Genomic DNA, 21,287 nt, shown 5'->3' on the forward strand with positions numbered 1-21,287 from the left:
CCGTGGTCTCTGAGTTGCCTGAGATTTTCTCGTACCGGTTCGCATTCAGACCGCGTTCGAACAATCATTTTCTTTAAGCTCTCTCTCTCTCTCTCTCTCTCTCTTTCCAACTCCCTGTTGTTTCCTGACGCTCTCTATTACGCTATCTTGCTACCGATTCTCACGCCAGTTGTTCTGGGAGTTTTTAACGGTTTGTTTTCATTCGGCCCGACGAAACCCGGAAGAAACCGAGCTCCCGTTCACTGGAAGGCGCCAGTTTGTTTTCCACGATTTTCCCTCTTTTCGCTCGGCGATCCGGTCGGTACTCGCTCTTCTCAGCGAGCGAGAGTAGGTATCACAATCAACACCAACAGTGCGGCTCAACAAATGGCTACTGTGATCCGATGATGTACTCTCAGACAGCGGACCACTGGCCGAACCGGAACTGCCACAAAAATGCATCGACCTCGCGGGGGCATGGAGCTCTGCAGCAGTGAGAAGCCGCGAAGCAGCATGCATTAGCATTTCAAATCCAATAGGCCCGCCACTGGAGCAACGGTTTATGTAACGAAAACAATAATAAAGCCAACGGTGGGAGCGATTCGCACTGCACTGCCGCCGATGCACTGGTGACCTTGCATTGTAGCAAGCCGTGTGGATGTGTTAGTGTAGGAGTTCAAAACCAGGCCATACCTTAGATCTAGTGCCTCGGAGGACGATAACAACGGTTCATCGCTTGTCGCGCCCAACCGCCCCGGGTTTAGCTATGTTTATGTTCTGCTAATTGTCGATGCCATCCCGTTTGCGGGTGCAGTTGCATTGCACCGGTCCCGGTTCTGCTGGGTGTGTGCGTGTCCCCTTCCGATCCTTTACCGCGTCGCTATACACACGTGCCTATGCTGGTGTTAGTTCGGTTCCCAGCGTGGTTTGGTTTGGCCTTGCAAAACATTAGCTTCGCCCAGGCGTCCGCCAACCGGTGGCATCATTAAACCTTAATTAGAATCGAATCGGGCACGCTGCTCCGTCGGGCCACCGAAGCCATCGAAGCCACGCGGAGAGATGATAATTAAATTAGGGGCCCGCGGCGACGGGCTGATTACAAAAATGGGCTGAACGCGGGGCGCATCATCAGAAATGCGAAGAGACCCACAATTAAAACAACAGAACGGATCGTCTCATCGTCTCGGTTTCGGGTTTCCGCGATTAGCAATTCGATCGATTCCGATTCCGGCGGGCGACCCACAGACGCCGCTTTGTAAGTTGAGCATATTCTGCGGGCGTTACAGTAGTCATCGTTAGCGAAAGTACGTTGTAAAGGCCTCGTTGCATTATTAATGTAAATGTACGAGCGTTCGATGGGAGTTGAATTTCCAATCAAATCAAACGACGAATTCAAATGCTCCGCGATTCTACCAAGCAAAGATTTGAACATCAAAAACACATTAAACGGAACGGAACGGAACGGATAAGTCGAAGTATGACATGTACACGAATATTTGGTGCACAGGCACAGTTGGTATCAATGGCTGTGTTCGCTCTGCCAGAGGAGACCCTCTCAAGCGGCAGGTAGACCTAGGGGATTCCCTTGGTGCCAGACGGAATGCTACAGCTCCGGTAAGTGGTGTGTCGCATTGATCCGTAGACGCTGTGCTCACGCAGTCGGCAGCTCACTCGATCGCTTGACTGATCGTGCTGCTGGATCGAAGATCGAAGTGTCAGAGTCTAGCGACATAAAACCAGTGCCGGACAATCTAGGTGATCTTAGTTCCGTTCCCGACCTCAACACAGATACACAGCGTCGTGTTGCGGTTGAGCTGCGCTGCCAGCTCATATCGTGTGTCCGTTGACCGCCAGAGCAACCGGCCCCAGAATGAAGGTTAATAACAGTTTAGTATAAAACAGTATTGAAACCAAAGCGAAACCCACAGCAGGAACTGTGACAAACCGGTCTAGATTGGTTTAAAATAATCAAAGTTATTCCAGTGTAACAACAACAACAAGTGTGACGTAACGATCGCTTCCCGTTTTGTGCAACGCACCGTGTGTCTCACGAAGGCTGGGCGATGGACACCGCAGAAGTCGAAACAGCATTCCATCTCGCATTAGCCCACCCACCGACCAACCTACGTCGAAACTGGTTCTATTCTGTCAAGTTCTAAGGAAAAGCGCTTCAATTTGTGACGCAGTTACGAAGTGGTGGATATCGATTTCATTGGAAAGTCTCCAGCGAACTAGTGAACCGTTGCGTACACGATCTGTGACTTCCGGACGTTATTCTGCCGTAAGCGGTGTCGTGGCCCGGCGCGATAGTGATCGCATGATGTTGAGTCAGTTCCAGGGAGCCAGTTGGTTCTTGGGCACTAGAGGAGCGGGAAACGGAAGCGGTGGAACTCGTTGGGAGTCATCGTGTGCGCCCAGACACTGTTTCTACTTAGTCATTTGCGTGCATCGTGGACGCTATTAGAATACTAAATGAAAATTATATAGCAGAGGTCTGGAACCGCGACGTTCTCTGCTCGATGGACCAGGCTCGCGTGCTCAATCTGTAGTCCGTGTAGCATGCAAGCTATTTAAAACATTCTAACACCATCATTGACGTTTACATCCGCAGATACCTTTACCTACTCTCTTGGTGGTGTTTGCCGTGTACATCAAGCCAAGTCTCCAGAAAACATCTCCTTGTCCGGCCGTGTTCGTGTACGACGAGCGAGACGATTCCTACGACACGTGGTTCGGTACGGTGCGGTTGAAGAGCAACGTTCCGCTCCACGGCGTGTTTGTGGACCTCCAGTTTTCTGCACCGGTCGTAACATTTGGGGTATGACCAGTAGACAAGCGAAAGCATTCCAAAAACTTGTTCTCTAGCTCTAACATCATCCGCTTGTATCCATCGTCACCATAGACGTTCCTGAGGGACTACAGCACCGATGATAACGTCGAGTTTCACATTGCGGATAAATCAAAACATTTGCGGGCCGGCGAAGTGATGGTGCTGAAGATCTACGTTCGCTACCAACCGGATCAACCGGTACCGCTGCTGCGACAGATCCGCTTCAATGGACAAAACATTTGCGTTGACACGAATCCGCCTCCTACGAGGCAGACGGCACGTCCGACGATAGCCTATGGTAGAGGACAGAACACTCATAGGCTGTAAGTAATGCATGGTAGCTGTATGTAGATTGGAACTAAAAAGGGTTTGATTTCTCTTTACTCTAACCTCTATAGAACCTCTAGTGAAACTGACCATAGCGTAGCGGATGTCTTTCCGCGGGTAGTAGATCCGATTAATGCGTACGCCACAGCGGCATCTCCTGTAGTTTCCCAAGAAAAACATTCGTCCTCGCATTCCTCGCATGGTACGGTATCGACAAGGGCTGTCGATTCCATCCCACCTTCTCCGGACGTAGATAGGGGACATTTGTTTCCACGTCGCGTAGGTGTAGAAGATCGTAGAGGCGATCATTTGCCGAACCCCAGTTACTCACCACCGGAACCGGATTCTCGGTAGCTTAGCTTGGGTTTAGTAAAGCGGCTAGATGTAACGCCTAATTTCCCGTTCGTTGTAGACCGACCACCAGAAGACCTACCATCACCACGACCTACAGTCCGATTGCGGATGAACGAATTTGGGAAGTGTCCAGACGAACATCTACGGAAACGCAACGATCGCTGGTGAACGAACGGAACCCGAATCCCTTCGCAGGAGTGGCACTGAATGCCGGTGATGGCTACACGAGTGCCACCAGGCCGTCCAGCACAACGCCAGCACCTTCCAGGACCACCTCCGGGGAGAAGTACTTCGCCGGCGATTATGCGTTTCTCAACAAAGACAGTACGCCCGACACGGCTACCGGCGGTCAGACGCACTACATCAACAAACCAGACGAGGACAGCTGCGGAACGGTCGTCCCGAAAGCCAACCCCTTGGTAACCCATGGAACGGTAACGGAACGGGGTCAGTTTCCGTGGCACGGAGCCCTCTACCGGAGTTCGATCACGGAGCTCAAGTACCTGTGTGGCTCGACGCTGGTATCGCCACGGATGTCCATCACGGCTGCTCACTGTGTGACGCTGGAGAAAAGCAGCAGAACGGTCGCAGCGGAGAGCCTGCTGTTGTACTTTGGGAAGATCGATCTCGGCAAGTGGAACGGCGTCGAGGAGGACGCACAGGTCCGTTCGATCCACGTACCGGCGCAGTACCACCACGAGCGGTTCTTCAGCGACATCGCCGTGCTGTTGCTGAAGGACGACGTCAAGTTTAGCAACTTTGTGCGGCCAGTCTGTTTGTGGGCGTTCGATGACGATTACAAGACGCTGATCAACAAGATCGGGTTCGTGCCGGGCTGGGGCTACACCGAGCACGGACTGGTGAGCTCGCGGCTGTCGTTCGCTCAGATGCCCGTCGTGGCGCACGAAACGTGCATCTGGTCGAACCGGGACTTCTTCAGCAAGATTACGTCGGACAGCTCGTTCTGTGCCGGGTTCAAGAACGGGACCTCGGTCTGTAATGGGGACAGCGGTGGCGGGATGGTTTTCAAGCATAATGGCCGCTGGTACCTGCGCGGTGTGGTCTCCGTCAGTGCCGCCCTGCAGGATCGGTTCCGTTGCGATCCCAACCATTACGTGGTGTTTACGGATGTGGCCAAGTTTGTCAGATGGATCAAAAGTTTGATGACCTGAACCACCTGACCAGCTTGTAGCGTATAGTAATTACCATCGTAATAGATGGGCAGACATCACATAGAATGCCCAAGAAACACGTGCACGTGGTTAAGAAAAATAAAAACACTGATCACTGATTCCCAACGAACCCGTTGTTTTCCTCTAATTCCTACGTTCCAAGATTGCAGCTCGCCTTATCACACGACGTCACGGGTCGGGAGTTGAGTTCCTTCGCGTGTAAACCCAGCGACGTCATCGTACTCGTATGGTGGCGAAATGATTGATTCACCACTATCAGCGTTGTGATTGAATGTTGTGGCGCCGGTATCAAAGCGGCCCGGGTCAGGATTATCGCCAGCAGCTGGCACATTTCACCTCGCAGCGCTCTACTAGGCGCTCATTCGTCTCGCAATCGTAGTACGGTGAGGATCACCCCTTTGACCAATAGAGTGACTAAATCTATCAACGTAGTAATGATGTGTCGCGGTAGCAGCCTAATGCAGTTGATACTCGAGCTCCTGTCACTATGTATCCTGTTGGTGACCATTTTCGGCCAACGTTCGGAGGCGCTTACCACTTTCGGGCGATCGGGAGGTCGCAGTTCGGAGGTTCGCGTGGCGCTTGCGTCGCAGACGGCTCGTTGTAGTGATCTTTTTACGATCGATCGTGAGGACACGTACCAGAAGTGGTACGAAGGAACGCTGGAACTGCGGCCCAATGTAACCCTACGCTACGTACAGTTGGTGCTCCAGTTTGACCGGGAAGTAGAGCAGTTAACGGTAAGAAAGTTGGGGGACCCCAGGACCTGCCCGTTTGCAGTACGCGAACGGGTCTTTTTGCGATTGAAGGCTATAGTGTGGGGTGTCCGTGATAGAAAGAGCACAGATCGCTTGCAGTGCGCGATGTTTACAAATGTGGAAACGGTTCGAAAACATTGTGCAATGTGCAAGTGCAATCTGTAGTACTGCTCTCCGACGAGGTTGTGTTGAATTCGGTCATACTTGATGCGCAATCAAACAGCTTCCAAATAGTGGTTTAATTCGGTGTTGTCGAAAATCAATCACAGAAGTAGTCTTTTGGTAGCTTATGCTCTCCATGAACGTATGGGGGATTGTATCGACCGACGCAAAAGAAGGTTACGATCAGGTTCTCTTTTCCAAAGAGTTCTCTGTTTCCTGGAATTGGAAACGTATTATTGATTATGGCGACTGTAGCTGATCACCGTGATATTAAATGGTGCGTCACACCATTTCAAATGATCGCTCTGTTCTGTGGGTTGTGTAAATCGAAACGGGGAAACGTTTATATTAATTGAACATAGTCATACCTTCTTTTTTCAATTGCATACATTAAGTGTATACCTCTTTGCAGAACTACTTCGGTCACGTCAGCACCCTGGATCACCACAGTTTCCACATAGCCAACATGACGTACGCCATGCGGGCCGGAACAATCGTGAAAATCCCGGTAGAAGTGTCCTACACGTCGTCCACCAAACCGACGGTCGTGCGAATTGAAGTGAACGGTCTCACAATCTGTCCGCTAACCATGATGTAGGTGAAGGCTCGAAACATTCAGAGCTCCCGGCAATAATTGACCTACATTCCAGACCACTGACGCGTCCTCGCCCGTCAATTCTCCTGCGTCCTGCCACCAGCGTCGAAAGACCGGTGGTAAACTCTCGAAACTTCACCAAAGATCATGAGCAGCAACATTTCAACTCATCCTGCCAGGCGATCCGTGCTGGTGCCGTTGTGTCCGATGGCCGGTGGGACGCGGTGATGGATCTGGTGGCCGAGAATACCATCGATCGTGCCGTGATCGAAATCGTCTTCGATCATCCCGTGTACATAGTGGGGGTAAACAACGATGTACAGATTGCAATCGCGCTCTCTAAGTACGGGCAACACTAATGGTGGTTCTGTTTGTGTCCTAGAACCACTTCGGTGAGGTTACGACAGAGGACAGTACGCGGTTTCGGATCGAAAACCGTACCTTCATCCTGGCGAAGGATTCGCAAATAGAATTGAACTTCTTCGTTCGTTACAACCAAATTGGACCACTGCCGGACGTGGTGGAAGTAAACTTTAATGGCCACAACTACTGCCGGCAGCGTCGTCGTCGCGTGCTGAACGGAAATGGCGGAGCTGATGGCGAAATCTGGCGAGATACAACGCCTAGGCCCACTATCAATGATCGTGATTTTGCTAGAGTGACTACCGATCGGCCGGCAACAGGAAGTGACGTAAGATGGCGCCTGAGTCACGAATGGGTTCTTTCGAAGGATTTTGATACTATTTTTGTTTCTCCAGTCAGAGGAGCTGCCGTGGCCGTTGGATGAGAGTGAATGTGCGACAGTCCTACCGCCGGTCGCTAAACGAGTAAAGTCGCGAATAATCGGTGGTGTGGCCTCCGGACAGGGTGAACACCCGTGGCATGTTGCCATTTATCTGGATGAGGTGCGTAAAATGGAGGTATGCCTTTCAACCGCTTCAATTTCGATTCTGTTTCCTTTTCCGTTTAAGCAATATCAATGTGGAGGAAGCATCGTGGGCAGACGGTGGATTCTGACGGCGGCACACTGCCTGACGCGGCCCAACACTAATGAAACACTCGACGCTGGGCTGTTCCGTGTGTACGCGGGAATCATCGACATCAGCACGATCGATGACCACCTTTATCGTACCGTTGATATGGTGATTGTTCACCGAGAGTACAATCCGGTTATGTTCACGACCGATATTGGCTTGTTGCGGCTGAAGCGTAACATCACGTACAATAGTTTCATTAGGCCGGTGTGCCTTTACAATCGGACCGTGGACATTAGTGGGTTTTATGGGCGCGATGGTAAGGTGACGGGTTGGGGTTTCAACCGGGAGGGTGTTATCAGCAATGTGCTCAACTATCTGGAAGTACCGGTCGTCTCGCAGAAGGTGTGCTCACAGAAGAACGTCCAGTTTAACGTGGTGCTCGCCGTCGGAGAGTCGTTCTGTGCTGGGCATGCAGATGGTATGTTGTGCCACTTCAAGAATAAAATCAAATTACTGACTCCTTTCTCTTATCGCCCCATACACAGGAAATTCAGTTTGCAATGGCGACAGCGGTGGCGGATTGGTGTTTGACGAGGGATCTCGCTACTACATTCGCGGTATCATTTCGATCAGTGCCCAGCGTCGCAATCTGCTCATCTGCGACCCGAACCAGTACTCCGTGTTTACCGATGTTCCCAAGTTCCGCGACTGGCTACGGCAACAAATTTCGTAGGCCCCAAACACTTTGCTTTGGTTATAATGGGACGAAAGTATTTATTTGTATCTCCGAGGGCAACAATAAAAATCATAAGCAGAACGAGCCAATAATCAACGAGATGCCATGTGTTGCAAATCACAAATTAAACGTACTGCTGAAATAAGCATTTTGCAAAACCGAAAACAATGAGTAGCCACTTCAGCACCCGACACGATCGCGTGGAATTAACCGAAGCTCGGAACCGTGCTTCAGGAACACGTTACCCGCCGTTTGCTGTGGGTTGATGCCGATTCCATCGTCGGTAATGATGGCGCTCGTTGCCGGTGGTACCTTGAATTCCTCTGCCGCGAATTTGAGTACCGCCGTGAACGGTGTCGTTTCCGGGACACTTAATCTGGATTCGGCAAGACAGGTGGGGAAAGTTGTAGGTTGTTTGAATAAGATCCTTGAACGAACGGTTCGCTTGAGTGCACTTACACTTTAAAAGGCAGTTTCGGGTCGGACGTGAGCGTAATTTTGAATGTTACCTTCGAGCTGCAATAGAAAGGTAAAGTAATTGTTCATAACTCGAGGCGGCCAAATGTGAACGTATGGACGAATAGCAAATAGCAATACTGCTCGTCGTAGGGAATACTTACGCTGCCATTTGATTAGTATTTCTTACGTATTCGTTTTCTAGCTACACACTAATGGAATTGAAACGTGGAGTGAAATGCTCGAAATCGCTATTCGGAAGCGATCTTTTTTCGAATTGGTGCTTTACCCACCAAGCAGAAATCGTCAACAAAGCAGCTGACACGTTGCTGGTCGGATTGACAACCTTCAGCCCCTTTGGAAACGTCAAATGTTTGCACGTTCGTGAACAAAGTCAGCTGCGAGTTGAAGGATATTTGTTCAATTTTGGACGTTAAAAATGGAAAATTTGAGAGCGCGGCGTATCTTCTCGCTCAAACGATTTTAAATAAGGTTATGCAAACAAACGTTTATTGGTTGAAATTTTTCTTTAATTTCATGGTTCAATTCACACACTTAAGGAGCAGTAGGTAGGTCGTTGGTCACATCGCTATTCCCTGGTAACCTCACTGGAACATAACCTGCTGATTAAGTGCGCCTGGTAATCGTACGTATGTGCCGCCCACTTGTTGGACCGTCCCCTGCTGCTGCTGCTGCCCTGTAACGACCAGCGATGGCACACCGGAACCGGACGCCATCGGAGCGTTAGAGACTGCCGCTGCCACCGGTTGGACTAGTTCCTGCGAGAGCATCGGTAACGGTGGATCGCCCTGGAACCAGCTGATAAGCGTGTGCTCGGGAAACTTGGTGCACTTGAGCTGGTCGGCGATCAGGTTCTGCGAAAAGTTGACGTGATTGTTGTACGCTTCGACCTCCTGCGTCGGCTCCTTCAGCATCCGGTGAAGGTCCTTCAGTATGGCACTGCCCCACAGCTGTACGTGGATGTCGGGTATCTTGGACGCTAGCTGCATCGCCGGCGTGACCATGTTCATGCTTTCGCGCGAGTTGCCGATGCTGAGGAACACGTGGCTCAGTAGCACCAGCGAGCAGGACGTTAATCGGTTCAGATCCTCGGCATTGGCCATCTTGAGCGTTTCGCGCAGGAATCGTCTAAAAACAGAGCATTTCAGTGTGCAATCCCATTACATTCATCATGGGCCGTCCGGTCACTTACTTTGCTTCGTGAAAGCTGCTTTTGTGGAACGCGTTCAGTCCCTGGACGTAGTAGAAGCTGCCCATCAGCGCCTGACTGTTTGAGCACTGCGAGTTCTCCTGCTGTATCTGCTCGAGAATGTTGCGCAAATCCTGTTCCCGTTTGGTGCGCAGATACACGATGGCTAGGTTGAGGTTGGCGAAAAGTTTCAGCTCCCGCTCCGTCGTGTCCTGGATGCAGGTGTAGAACTGCTTCTCGGCGTGCTCGAACAGGCTGGTTGACATGGCGTACAATCCGAGCAAACAATGTAGTTGCGGAGCGTGCCGTTTCAAGAGAAATTTGTGCGACGACGAGAGACACACGTCCTTTGCCAGCGCGATCTCCTTGATCGCCAGCGACTTGTTGCCCATCACCAGCCGGCACATGATGATGTGCTCGAGCAGGATGATCTGAAACACGGCCAAAATCGGTTTGTTTTCTTGAGCTACAAAAAGGAAGCAGATTAGTCAATGGATTCCGCATCATACATAGGATTCCCTTTACTCACATTTAAGCTTCTCGATCTGTGTGAGTGCCTTTTCGGTGTACTTTTGCGCCTTGTCCATGTAGCCGGCCATCATCGAGTGCGAAACGGTAACGAGGTACACCAGTACGTACAGTTGCTCCTTCGGCAGCCACATGAACATTTCCGTGCTGTTTTGTCCGAATATCTGCTCATCCGCCGGCCAGTTAGCGGCCATGATGGTTTGAATGCTTTGCTGCAGCTGCTTCAGGCTCGTTTTGACCGTCTTCACCTGCCCGAGCTGCAGATAGTGGCAAACCTGCAGCACGTAGAAGAACACTTTCAGGTACTCCTTCAGATGGACGTTCGTGATCGAGTGGTCAATGATTGGGCCCGCCTGATTGAGGATCGCCAGCACATCGTTGGTTTTGCGCTCGATCATCATGATCATGGCACGGCTGAGGAGGAACAACGATTTCAGGTAGGTTGCGTTCGATTCATCCGTCGATTCCACACCGACAGCTAACAGTTCCGAGGCGAGTGCGTACTCCTTATCCGTGGCGTGTGTTTGCTACGGAAAAAGAATAAAGAACAGTTGTAAGTTGACCCCCATCACGGCCCGTGAACCTATACCTACCGCTAGCTGGAAGAGAAGCTTGCAGTGCCAGTAAACGTTGTGCTGCGAAAGTTCGATAGCCTTCCGGAGGACGGGTTTGGCTAGTGAACTCTGGTCCTGCTGTTGATACAGCTGCGCTAAAAGGCTGGCCGTGTCGAACTTTACATCGTCAAAGTTGTTGATGTTCTCCGACAGGATCCACTGCAACGTGGGATACAGAAAAACGGTAAATGCCTTGGCCACTGGCGCAGTACGGTACAGGCTTTGCACTTACCGCTTGCTCGAGATGGTTCTTCGCCAGATCGGTGTTCTTCGTGTAGGCCATCAGTATCTGGCCGAGCTGCAGGTGCGTTCTGGCTTCCACCTTGAGCGGAGGTTTGAATGTGAACAGTGCCTGCAAACACTGGATGCACTTCTTGATGTCCGGAGGTGACGCCGTGCGGAAGTACTCCGACAGGCCGAGCAGGGAGATGTAGCACGCATCCTGCGAAGACGTCATCGGTCTGTCCGGTGGGCGAGATGATCAACCGTCCAAACGGGGCTCGTGGGGTAGACGCGGAAGCTGCAACCGTAATCTTTCTCCCGCCTTGCAGCACCGATTTTACTGTTTTCGTGCGCCGACGACGTAAACAAAATACGAAGCCGCGATTGCATCAAGCGTCGGTTTGACGTTTTATCACGGAAGGCAGTGTTGCCAGTCAAGTTACCGCTTCTTTGCGTTCCCTTTGGAAACGTAGCAATCGAAACGTGTTTCGTTGTGCATTAATTTTAAATCCCGTTTATAAATTGAACTTTTCATGGAAATCGAAGCCCAATAGAATTACTCCATTAGGATCTAGAAGCATTTTTACCTTATCTTGTAATTATTACGGGATATGATTTAGCGCCATCTGATTGGCTCTCGGTATAATGATTACTAGAACCTACCCCAATCGTATTCGAAAACCAATTTAATATCTTCTTGGTCTTGGTTCAATCTTACCATAAGTTGATCTTGTTCTAGAGTAGAGAAAAAAGAAAGACTTACAGACCTTATAATATTTATTCTTAAGGGCTACCTTTCTTACAATTGTTTCTTTCTACAGATCCGCGCTCGCGATCGTGCCACTTGAAGGGCACCTTTTCACTCTCACGACCCCGTTGCCCAAACGAGCTAGTTTCTTCTCCGGAACCCACGATCACCGCGCCGACCACCGCGATCATCACGGAAGTCTCTACCGCCGCCACGGTTCCGATTATTCCCACGATGGTTGTTGCCACCGCCCTCATTACGCCCCCAGTCATCGTTCCGCCCAAAGTCCCGATGGTCGCCGGGATTATTGTGTGACCCACCGACACCGTGGTTGTACTCTAATCCTCCACCCCCGTCGTCGTTCCTTCCTCCCATCATCGCGAAGGGATTCGGATTGAGGTGACCACCGAACGGTGGTGGTGGCCGCTGGCTGTTAAACCCATCCAACGATCTGCCACCTTCGTCGTCACCACCGAACGGTCCACCACCGAATGGCGGTGGAGGGCCCCTCGAACTACCATTATCGCTGATCCAAGGCGGTGGCGGGTGGCCCTCGCCCTCGTATTCAGCGCCCCAGGGTCCGTTGCTGTTGGTGCTCGCGGGAGAGTCAGACCTACGGTTGCCCGTTGAGCCCGCCGGTTCCACGATCATCACATCATCGTCCTCCTCGTCCCAGTTACGATCGTTAAACGCTTTCCACGTCCGCTTGTCCTGCTCGAGGTCGCGCTTGTCACGCCGTAATTGCTTCTCGCTTCGCCCCGCACCACGCTTCTTGGCATCCGACGGGTCTTCCGTGTTGTACTGAAGGGTCGGTTGGTTCGGGTCGACCTGTAGCAGTGAAGGTATGTTTGCATCGAACGCATCATCTCTCGACCCGGCATCATCATCTTCGCCAGTGGCGATCACAATTTCTGGTTCGATGCGCACTACTTCCGGTGGATCGACCAGATCGATCACGAACGGGGGTTGCGGCCCGTAAAAGAATTTGGGTTCCACGTCGAGTCGGCGCCGCTTTGCGACCGGTTGTTTCGATGAACCGCCACCTTCTCCCTTACCGCCATCACCATTCGTCGATGACGCCAGCTCGACGGGCACGGGCTGCGGTGGGAAGATATCGTGCAGTTCCGGGATGCCACCCTGCTCGATGAAGCGGTTCAGAGCCTCCGCCCCATCGTCGATTGCTCGCTCCAGTGCGCCACCCGCTGAGCGAAAGTGAAATGAAGATCAGCATAATGATCACACAAGGTTGGGTTCCGTTGTACTTACGTATAACCTGCACCATCCGATCGTACAGGGCCATCGCGGTAGGTAGCGGCTTCTTCTGTGAAGCCGGAGCGACACCGTCTACGATCTGCGAAATAACCTCCTTGATCTCGTCGGCCGTTGTGTGATCATCGAGTGCGCCCGATTCGTTCCACTGTGCTTGGAAGTTACGCGGAATCGGTTTGCTGTAGGGGATCTTCTTCTCGCGCATTTTCTCGTTAAAGTTGTTCACGTTCAGATCGAGCCCGGGAATCGGGCCCGTTTCCTTCGTCGCAATGCTTTCCACGATGTCGACCTTATCCTCCGGTCCCATTCCCGGGATGACGATGTGTTCCTCCAGCTCGCACTCGTCCAACCCGGCCAAGCTGGCCGGTAGCGTGTTGAGGTTGTACTTGTCTCGCATCTGATCGCCGGGACGGTTACGGGTCCAAAACTTGACCGTGTGATCATTCGACCCCGAACACAGGATGTGCCCGAGCGGGTGCCAGGCCAGCGTCCAAACGATACTATCATGCGCCATATCGATACTGCCAACTTCCTTGTCGGTGCTAAAAGAGGAACCGCCCCCGTGAGATGGTTGCAAAATCTAACGATCACAACAACAAGACCCTTACCCAACGTTCCAGAAGAGAATCGATCCGTCGGAGCCACCGGACGCGAATAAACCCTCGTGCACCGGATGCCAAGAAACGGCACTCGCCTCCTTCTTGTGGCCTCGAAATACCTGAACCTCCTCGCTGAGATTGCGCAGATCAAACAGCTTCAACAGATGGTCCCGCGAAGCCGTCACTAGCCAGTTTCCGTTATCGTTCCACTTCAGGTCCATCACCGTGGACTTGTGCGCATGCCTGAGCCATTCGGAAAAGGAAGAAGTAAATAACTAATTAACCAAAGCCCCCTCTTTCACGTAAGAGTCCATCCGTTGCTTACAGAGTGGCGAGCGCTTGGCCACACTTCGGGTCCCACAGCTTGATCGGCTGCTGGTTGTCTTTGCTGCCGGAAACGATCAACGCTTTCTGCGGATGCCAGTGGACACACTTGACGTCGGCACCGTGGCCCCGCAGCACACGCTCCTCCTGGCAGCGCAAGAAATCCCACACGCGCACCGTGCCATCATCGCTGCAGCTCGCAAACTTCGCATCCGACGGACTGAAGCTGAAGAGTTGAACATTGTCGCAATTCGGCCGTTTTGTGTGGATTTGTACAAAGCATAAAAAGGTAGAGCAGAAATTGGGGAACAAAAATTAACCAACTACTAGGGGGAACCTCGGAAAAGGGATGGGAACCGCTTCTCTGTCATGCCGTGTCACACCCGGTTCATTTTCTACTTCCTTGTGAACTCCACTCGACTCGACTGCTAGGTGTAGTGTTTTGTGCTTTGGTTCCTCGTAATTTTCCGTGTAATTTTGTAGGCCAAAGCATGCTGAGTGTTTCACAATCGCTGAAATTACTTTATTTTTCAACATTTTATTTTTATCAAATGGTGTAAGAATAGGACAGTTTTCGGAGGCCGACATAGCGTATACCACCGAGCCGTTGGAAACAGAAAGGAAATGTTACTGCCAAGCCGCGCTGCTAATTTTTATTGGAAAACTTCTCATTGTGCGGCGCCATGTTGCAAAGTTATCACGGACCATCACGTCGATTTCGGGGACGTTAATCGAAACAGGAAAAAAACACGTTCACACATGGGTTGTTGTGATTCGAGCGCCTCGGTTGTAATGGTCGGCGTATATCTCGCATTGGCACTTTATTCAATAGTAACTTTCGGCCCGCAGTAGGCCTTTTTAAAGTTGGTACGAAACTAGCACTGTTCTGGTAGAGCCGATCGGCATGTTTTTATTTGTTTTTGCCTAAACTTCGCGCCGGTTAGCTTATAAGCACAACATTCACAGAGCACTGCTCAGTCAGCTTTATTTGGTGTATTTTATAACATTTATTATCACATACTGTTTCTAGCAACATGTTGTTGTGTAAACGCATTTGTACGAAACGAAACATACCCAACAACATAAATTCTGCTTTATTTTATTTCCGGGCTAGCTTTGATCACACGGTGCTTCGTTTCGTCGTACGATTCAATCAAAGAGGGCAACGCCGAATGATACAAAATGTTGTAAATAAAGCATTCGTATCGGACTTAATTTCCGACAAAAATGGCATCACAGATGGAACGAAAAGGTGCTATATCACAAGGGTAGCACAAGGAAATACACTTCAATAGAAGATCCTTGCAGTTCATGAACGCGATGCATTGACCATTTCATTGGGGCAACATAAAAAAATGCCCCAACAACGTGCTTCAAAAAAAATTAGCAGTTCCTTCTCTAGAGGAGCAACTGGAAACGACCATCAATGGAGATACGTTTAGGCAACCGCCAGTGGCCAGTAAAACAAACCAAGAGCATAAGTGAGTGAGTTGTGAGAGAAACAGAGAGAGATAGAGTATACTTAGTCGAGCGACGAGTGGCAGGAAGAGAAGCAGCATGTCGAGCACCGCTGCGAAGGGACCAAGTGAGGCAACGGTGCACGCCACCAGCGTGACCGATGGTGCCGTTTTGCCGGTCTTGTACCTTATTCCACGTATCGGGTCCTTGTGCGCCTGGAACATCTTGACGTTGTTCATGTTCGACTGCCAGTACTTGACGTATCCGCCGTGATCGCCGGTTACCATCCAGTTGTCGTTGTGTGACCACACCATCGTCCTCACCGAAACATCGTGAGCCTGTGCGGGAGAGAAATGAAACAAGTGGCATATAGGTGACGGGGCACAGAGCAACAGGGCACATTATTGCATCAGCGCCAGCGGGCCTACCTGAAGGATCGTCTCGAAGTTAAACATTAACCCGTTCCAGAGCGTGAATTCTCCCGAACTGGCGCCGGTGATTAGCCGACGACCTTCCGGGGTCCAGGCGAGAGTAAAGATCGGACAGCGCATCTTGTTGGTGGCGGTCTTGACGAACCGTGTCGTCACGGCGTTGCTCGGGTTGTCCATGTAGCTCGGCGGTGGCAACAGTTCGGGAATGTAGATGCTCTCCGGCTGCAGGGCGCGCCGGTCGCGGTAATCTCGCTGCCAGGTCCGAGACTGCGATTGGCACAAAAAGGGGTTAAACCAACGTCCGGGGACTGCACTGCTAGAGTACCGCTTACCTCGAGCGCTTTAATGATGGACGCATTGTAGTCGACCGTTTTACGCATGACCGACTTTCGCAACCGCTTGCCGTCGAAGTCATCCTGCGACATTGGCCCGCCGCTGCGGAAGCCATTGAAGTGGTGGTACGGTTTGTGGTGGAAAAAGTAGAACTGCTGTTTCTGCGGCTGTGGGTTCTGGTAGCTCAGGATGCGGTTAATGGGCGGCGGGTTTGCAAAGTGCTGCACCGATGGTGCCGCATCCACCGGCGGTGGCGGTTGTGAAAACTCCATCTCACCCCGAAGCTAACCGGGCCGGAGGGGAGGACAACAGACGAAACAACCTGGACAAAAGCGTTAACCAAGCAAACGGAACGGCAGTCACCGAACTGAACAGAAAACGGAGCCAATCACACCGAATCCCTACGGAAGCAACCGGAAACCCCCGTACCGACGGGACTACGCACTATTTACACGCGCTTGTGTTACACTGCCACATAGTGAGCGACGGAACGCTGCTACGAACAACCCTGCACGGTTTTGTTTTACACCTGGAACGCGTATTACACTTTTCGCCAACACAGCCCGGCTGGTTTGCAGGTGGTTTCGGAGCGACGCCCTTCACTGGGCTAAATGCTGGACATGATTTACAATGTTTAGCGCACCCCGCGTCCGGAGTAGCGATCCCGCTACTTTCACTCGGTGCCGTTCGGGGGCGTTAGGTCGTCCTTCCGATTTTCCTTTTCGCGACGCGTAGTTCACTAATCTGGGCGGCCGTGCGAAAATGTCGCAAGCAGGACGAAATATTGTGGGCCTTTTCCGCCGATTGGCTTCTATCGTGGGGCAAAGTTACGCGTGATGAATAGTGTGCGGGCAACCATTTTTCTGCCGATTCGAGCTGTCACCGTTGACAGCGCCGTCGTGTGTCGGCGTAATGACCGGTACAGTCGAGGCTCGGTTTACACCGACGGTGAAGGTGAAACACATTGAAAAGGAGTAAAATCGAATATTAAATGGAGTTTGTTGACTGTCGGGCAGAGCCTTTTTAAGCACCTACTTAAAATTGAGGCTTAATGATGGATAGCGAACGATTTACGGGCGAGGCGATGGAAGATTGTAGTGTCAAACGCATTAACTTTGAATTTTAGTATGAGCACCGTTTATGTGATTTGTTGTAAAAGCGACTGCGGCGCTTTTAATTTTTCAACGCACACACAATTTCACAAGTTAAATATCGCACAACTGCCGATAGGGCAGTGCCAAACAAAAAGTTGTAAACAATTGTTGAAAAATCGTAGTTGTAAAAAAACTTGCGATACTGAATAAATGAAACTGTGGTGCCAGACGAGAGGCAAATAAACGAAGTGACATTTCAGATAAATGCCAAACTGTTTGTGCTTATGTCAAAACGTTTATGGGTCGCCCGAGGCGTAAACATTGTTTGCATACGCTTTGTTTACAAACAGAGGATGATGTAAGTTCATATTTGCTGATGTAGCAACAAAATCTAAAAACAAACAGAAAAAATATTCAGAAATCAATTTATTTTTTTTCGATATTTGTTTTCTTGAACCAAAAACACGAATGTAAATACGTTTGACATTTCGGGTTTATATTTTTGCTGGCACTCGAACCGTCAAGGATCCTTTTTCGAACGTCCAAGGATCCAAGGATCGAACGTTTTTACGGTCCTAATTACGGACCGTGTGGCGGCACAGTATCACAAGCATGCAAAATAATTTTAACTTAATTATTACTAGTAATACAAACACAAATTCATCATTAAACTATTTTAATGCTCGCACCAAAAATTGCGAATATGCGAACATAAATAATCAAAAAATTCCGTCCCAACCAACTTGGCCTGCGCCAGTCGGCGACGATGGTGAAGTTGAATGTGAAGTGTCCCAAACAATCCCATACAAGACAACGTGTTGTTCGCTAAGTTACGCATTCAATTCACGGAAGCCTTTTGTCCGAGAAGAGTGGCGTATTAGTGCGAAGAAGACAGCGAAATATTACTCGCTGTCGCGATCTCTTTCTGACCACGTGAAATATTTCGTCCCAGTACGGAGAAAAAGGGTGCTTTTTCTGTTCGGGTAAGTTTCGCGACTCGTAGGTCAGGTTCGAATGGACGAAACCAAACTTTGGTGTTGGTATTGGTGACTCCGATGGTTTGAGAGCTGCGGCTACAAACTGAATCGTCATTCCGTCAAAAACTGCGAAGAGAGCGAGTTCCGCGCGTACCGTCCGTCTGCGTCCGTCTACGGCCTCGTCGCGTGTGTTTCTGTGTGCGTGCGTGCGTGCGTGCGAGCAGTCTGTGCGGTACCGACGGGATGGTGGTGTGGCGGTGGTTATTACATCAAGCGTGAAAAGTACACACATCGTCGAAGGAGGAAGGAAAAACAACTCGAAGGTTAATTGCCGTGCCTGCGTGTGTCGCAGCGCGCAATAGTGTGTGTGTGCGTGCTAGTGTAAGTGTGTTTGTGCTGTTGTGTTTTGTAAGTGCCCCCCCGCACATCAGGGGCCGCCTGGCGTGTGCTTTTGCTTTATCACGGTATATCATGGGCCGGGCTGTGGGAGGGAAAAGGAGGGCGAGAGGGGCAACACGACGGACCTGCGCGGGCGAGCGAGAGCGTCCGAGGAAAGGGAAAGGAAAAACACAGAGAATTCCGTCGAATGGCAAAGATGGCCAACAACGTCGCCGTCGTCGCGCAGGCGGCACGTTGCTGCCGGAGCCAGAAACGTGTTTGGTTGGTTCGTCGGTATCAAGGTGGTGGTGCAAATTTGCGTCTGTGTTTCCGTCGCAGTGTGTGAGGGCGTGAATTTAATTGTGCATTCGCTGGGTGTCCGTTCCGTCGGTTTGCTGCCACCCCCCGGTCATCGGCCGGAAGTTTCACACGAAAGGCCACAGTGTGTGATGCATCGGCTCATGACTCAATCGAAGAAAGAGTCCCATCTGTGCTAGCGAGAGAGAGAGAGAGAGAGAGCAAGAGGGAGTGTTTGTGTCGCTGATGGCGTTTTGTTGCACCGCAGGGGGTCGACTCCCACACGTACACACGTGTGCCGTGTCAAAAATATCAGCAGGCTGTGCGGCGGCGGATGCGGAGATCAGCAGAAACCGAAAAACGAAAACGAAGCCAGCAACAACAACAACCGCAGCAACCATCGGTGGGGCTCCGTTCTGGGAATGGTGGTGCCCCACGCGAAGCCGACGAAAAGTAGAAGTGAGTCAGAGAAAGAGTAAATTTCGTTATTTTTACGGCGGGTGAGTGAGAGCGAGAGAGAGAGAAGTGGCTTAATCAACAACAGCGAGAACGGACGGCGAATGAATAATCAATCGCACGGAATTAGACAGAAAAAAACGGGGTGAAACAAAGTCCACAATCGATTCTCATTCGCCGTCCCTGTCGCTCTCTCGTTCTCTCGCTCTCGCGCGTGCCATACAAACAAAGCAGGCCAGCAACAAAAGCGCACTATGTTTTTTTCCCGAGCTCCATCGCCGCCATGCACGTGCGGCGCCGCATGTTGGTGTGAGTGCCAGCAGTAGCTGTGTGCGGCTCCGCAACACAGATCGATCCTTTTCCCTGAACCCCACTCGCGGGCTTAGGGCTTCTGGCTTCTGTCATTCATCTTGTGTGGAGTCCTTTGGGGAGCTTAATTTTTCACACATTCGCGTCGTCTTTTGCAGGCGTGTGGGTGCGTGAAGGCGCGTGCGTTACACACGAGGACGGCGATGGGAGCGATGTTTCGCCACCCACGACAGAATGTTGATTTTCAATTTACCAGACGGCCACCACCACTACTGCCGGGCGCAAGATGTTTAATTTTTGAATTATTTGTAGCAATTTGCCGTTTTTAACTGGAACACGCACACGAATCCACGGACCATGCGAGCGAGGACGAATTGCTGTGTACCAAGTCGCGGGGCCACGGGGGCCGTGTTCTGCGCTTTTCAACACTTTGCTGCACAATGCACGTAACGCACAGCGGAATACAAAAAGGGGGTGCTATATGGCGCCTTGGAATGTGTTGCTCCCCGGGGGCCATGTATAAACAATGTACACAACACCTCGGTCGCGTTTCGCGAGGGAACCATGAACACGGCCTTTGAAGCCGCCTCGCTTCGGGGCCTTAAAAATGAGACACAAACACACCCGGCCAGCTAGCGGGTCTGAGGTCTTTGATCGAAGAAATGAAGGGAACTTGGAAGCACCTACGTGTGCTCTCTTTGTTGAGTAATTGTTTAAAACTGAAAAAAACTAATCAAAATTGTGACACCAAAAAACCGTCTTTCCGTTAGTTATTAAGTGACCCCCGAACACGTCCGCCCGAAGCATGTGTCACTTGTTACTTATTGTTGAGTCATGCCTGTTTCAGGGACTGTGCCACAACCCGGTGGGAACACGCGTATCTTTCGCAGCTCAAGCGAAAGACAGAACCATTTTCTAGAAAGGTTCCTTGTGTCCCAGCCCGTAACAAAGGTGCCGGTGTTTCAGACAAAGCAAACAATCTTCTCTCAAAGAAGGAGGACACCACCCCAACCGAGGACGGGTGACGGCCACACACGGGGCGCGAAATTGCAAAAGCCCTCCCGGAACAAAAAAGGCCGCCTGTGGGCCTCCCTGGGACCCAGAGCCTAGTCCGCCTGTCATCAGGCGAAAGTAAAATGAGGTGACGAAGTCGGGCGCCGGTGGATCCAACACTCCACTTGCCCGGCAGCAGGAACACACGGCTAGTGGCTTTTCCTTTCTTTGTTGTTTGGAAGATTTCGTTTTCCCTCCCCTCTTTGTTTCTCGATTTCGTTTCGTACGCCACACCTTGGAACGCAGGATGACGGATGATGACGGAACATGGCGAGGAACGCGTTGCGCGCGGTGATTACGTGTTCCGCGTTTGGGGCTTTCTGGGGCTGGCGTGTCTGCTGCGCCATGCACGTTTTGGTGGCCGCCCTCTCCGCCTGTCGCCCGGGAAAGCAGCCGGCATCCGGCATGGAAGCACGTGGAATGGAAGAGGCCGATGAAAAACATGGGCACGAAATGAAAAGAAAATGGAACACGAAAGAAAACTGCTCCAGACGTTGCGAAACGCGAGGAAAAGGGGGGCCGCTCCCCCCTTGTGGCTGCCTTTTTATGCTTTCTTCGTCTTTCTTTCGTGTGATGCCTGAGGCGGTGGTGCGCCAGCCGTTGAACCCAAATAGTGACGG

At 51.1% G+C, this 21,287-nt stretch overlaps 5 protein-coding genes across 5 annotated transcripts; 2 read left to right on the forward strand and 3 right to left on the reverse strand.

The window, feature by feature from the left end:
• Nucleotides 1-1,739: 1,739 nt before the first annotated feature.
• LOC131209447 (serine protease Hayan-like) lies at nucleotides 1,740-4,781 on the forward strand. The gene is made up of 5 exons (XM_058202519.1): nucleotides 1,740-1,855; nucleotides 2,591-2,797; nucleotides 2,882-3,132; nucleotides 3,208-3,486; nucleotides 3,549-4,781. Exons 1-5 carry the CDS (start codon nucleotides 1,850-1,852, stop codon nucleotides 4,660-4,662), a joined length of 1,857 nt encoding a protein of 618 aa, XP_058058502.1. The 5' UTR covers nucleotides 1,740-1,849; the 3' UTR covers nucleotides 4,663-4,781.
• A 339-nt stretch (nucleotides 4,782-5,120) lies between these two features.
• On the forward strand, nucleotides 5,121-8,007 carry LOC131207359 (uncharacterized). Its single transcript, XM_058199970.1, has 7 exons — nucleotides 5,121-5,423; nucleotides 6,016-6,197; nucleotides 6,254-6,503; nucleotides 6,581-6,889; nucleotides 6,957-7,103; nucleotides 7,170-7,653; nucleotides 7,721-8,007. The coding sequence occupies exons 1-7, from the start codon at nucleotides 5,121-5,123 to the stop codon at nucleotides 7,906-7,908; spliced, it is 1,863 nt and encodes a 620-aa protein (XP_058055953.1). The 3' UTR covers nucleotides 7,909-8,007.
• On the reverse strand, nucleotides 7,917-8,672 carry LOC131208734 (ubiquitin-fold modifier 1). The gene is made up of 3 exons (XM_058201571.1): nucleotides 8,532-8,672; nucleotides 8,371-8,427; nucleotides 7,917-8,287 (listed from the first exon to the last, which is right to left on the reverse strand). Exons 1-3 carry the CDS (start codon nucleotides 8,537-8,539, stop codon nucleotides 8,092-8,094), a joined length of 261 nt encoding a protein of 86 aa, XP_058057554.1. The 5' UTR covers nucleotides 8,540-8,672; the 3' UTR covers nucleotides 7,917-8,091.
• A 241-nt stretch (nucleotides 8,673-8,913) lies between these two features.
• LOC131210017 (MAU2 chromatid cohesion factor homolog) lies at nucleotides 8,914-11,248 on the reverse strand. The gene is made up of 5 exons (XM_058203199.1): nucleotides 10,952-11,248; nucleotides 10,699-10,878; nucleotides 10,107-10,632; nucleotides 9,581-10,043; nucleotides 8,914-9,516 (listed from the first exon to the last, which is right to left on the reverse strand). Exons 1-5 carry the CDS (start codon nucleotides 11,174-11,176, stop codon nucleotides 8,973-8,975), a joined length of 1,938 nt encoding a protein of 645 aa, XP_058059182.1. The 5' UTR covers nucleotides 11,177-11,248; the 3' UTR covers nucleotides 8,914-8,972.
• Nucleotides 11,249-11,746: 498 nt separating this feature from the next.
• LOC131208528 (pre-mRNA 3' end processing protein WDR33) lies at nucleotides 11,747-16,946 on the reverse strand. Its single transcript, XM_058201308.1, has 7 exons — nucleotides 16,103-16,946; nucleotides 15,768-16,037; nucleotides 15,526-15,677; nucleotides 13,883-14,107; nucleotides 13,567-13,800; nucleotides 12,956-13,500; nucleotides 11,747-12,891 (listed from the first exon to the last, which is right to left on the reverse strand). Exons 1-7 carry the CDS (start codon nucleotides 16,373-16,375, stop codon nucleotides 11,831-11,833), a joined length of 2,760 nt encoding a protein of 919 aa, XP_058057291.1. The 5' UTR covers nucleotides 16,376-16,946; the 3' UTR covers nucleotides 11,747-11,830.
• Nucleotides 16,947-21,287: the final 4,341 nt, after the last annotated feature.

The sequence above is a fragment of the Anopheles bellator genome, chromosome 2, assembly GCF_943735745.2.
Source record: "Anopheles bellator chromosome 2, idAnoBellAS_SP24_06.2, whole genome shotgun sequence".
NCBI classification, from domain to species: Eukaryota; Metazoa; Arthropoda; class Insecta; order Diptera; family Culicidae; genus Anopheles; species Anopheles bellator.

Bases quoted from the DNA above. Each gene is read 5' to 3' on its own strand.
- LOC131208734 (XM_058201571.1), bottom strand. The intron at 8,288-8,370 runs GTAAGTGCACTC...TGCCGAATCCAG, and splicing joins CCGAAACTGCCTTTTAAAGT to ATTAAGTGTCCCGGAAACGA.
- LOC131207359 (XM_058199970.1), top strand. From the start codon at position 5,121: ATGTGTCGCGGTAGCAGCCTAATGCAGTTGATACTCGAGCTCCTGTCA. The intron at 6,890-6,956 runs GTAAGATGGCGC...TTGTTTCTCCAG, and splicing joins GGCCGGCAACAGGAAGTGAC to TCAGAGGAGCTGCCGTGGCC. The intron at 7,654-7,720 runs GTATGTTGTGCC...CCCCATACACAG, and splicing joins CTGTGCTGGGCATGCAGATG to GAAATTCAGTTTGCAATGGC.
- LOC131210017 (XM_058203199.1), bottom strand. From the start codon at position 11,176: ATGACGTCTTCGCAGGATGCGTGCTACATCTCCCTGCTCGGCCTGTCG. The intron at 10,044-10,106 runs GTGAGTAAAGGG...TCCTTTTTGTAG, and splicing joins ACAGATCGAGAAGCTTAAAT to CTCAAGAAAACAAACCGATT. The intron at 9,517-9,580 runs GTAAGTGACCGG...CTCTGTTTTTAG, and splicing joins AGCAGCTTTCACGAAGCAAA to ACGATTCCTGCGCGAAACGC.
- LOC131208528 (XM_058201308.1), bottom strand. From the start codon at position 16,375: ATGGAGTTTTCACAACCGCCACCGCCGGTGGATGCGGCACCATCGGTG. The intron at 15,678-15,767 runs GTAGGCCCGCTG...TCTCCCGCACAG, and splicing joins ACTTCGAGACGATCCTTCAG to GCTCACGATGTTTCGGTGAG. The intron at 14,108-15,525 runs GTACAAGACCGG...TCAACTCTTCAG, and splicing joins GACCCGATACGTGGAATAAG to CTTCAGTCCGTCGGATGCGA.
- LOC131209447 (XM_058202519.1), top strand. The intron at 3,133-3,207 runs GTAAGTAATGCA...TAACCTCTATAG, and splicing joins GGACAGAACACTCATAGGCT to AACCTCTAGTGAAACTGACC. The intron at 3,487-3,548 runs GTAGCTTAGCTT...CGTTCGTTGTAG, and splicing joins CCACCGGAACCGGATTCTCG to ACCGACCACCAGAAGACCTA.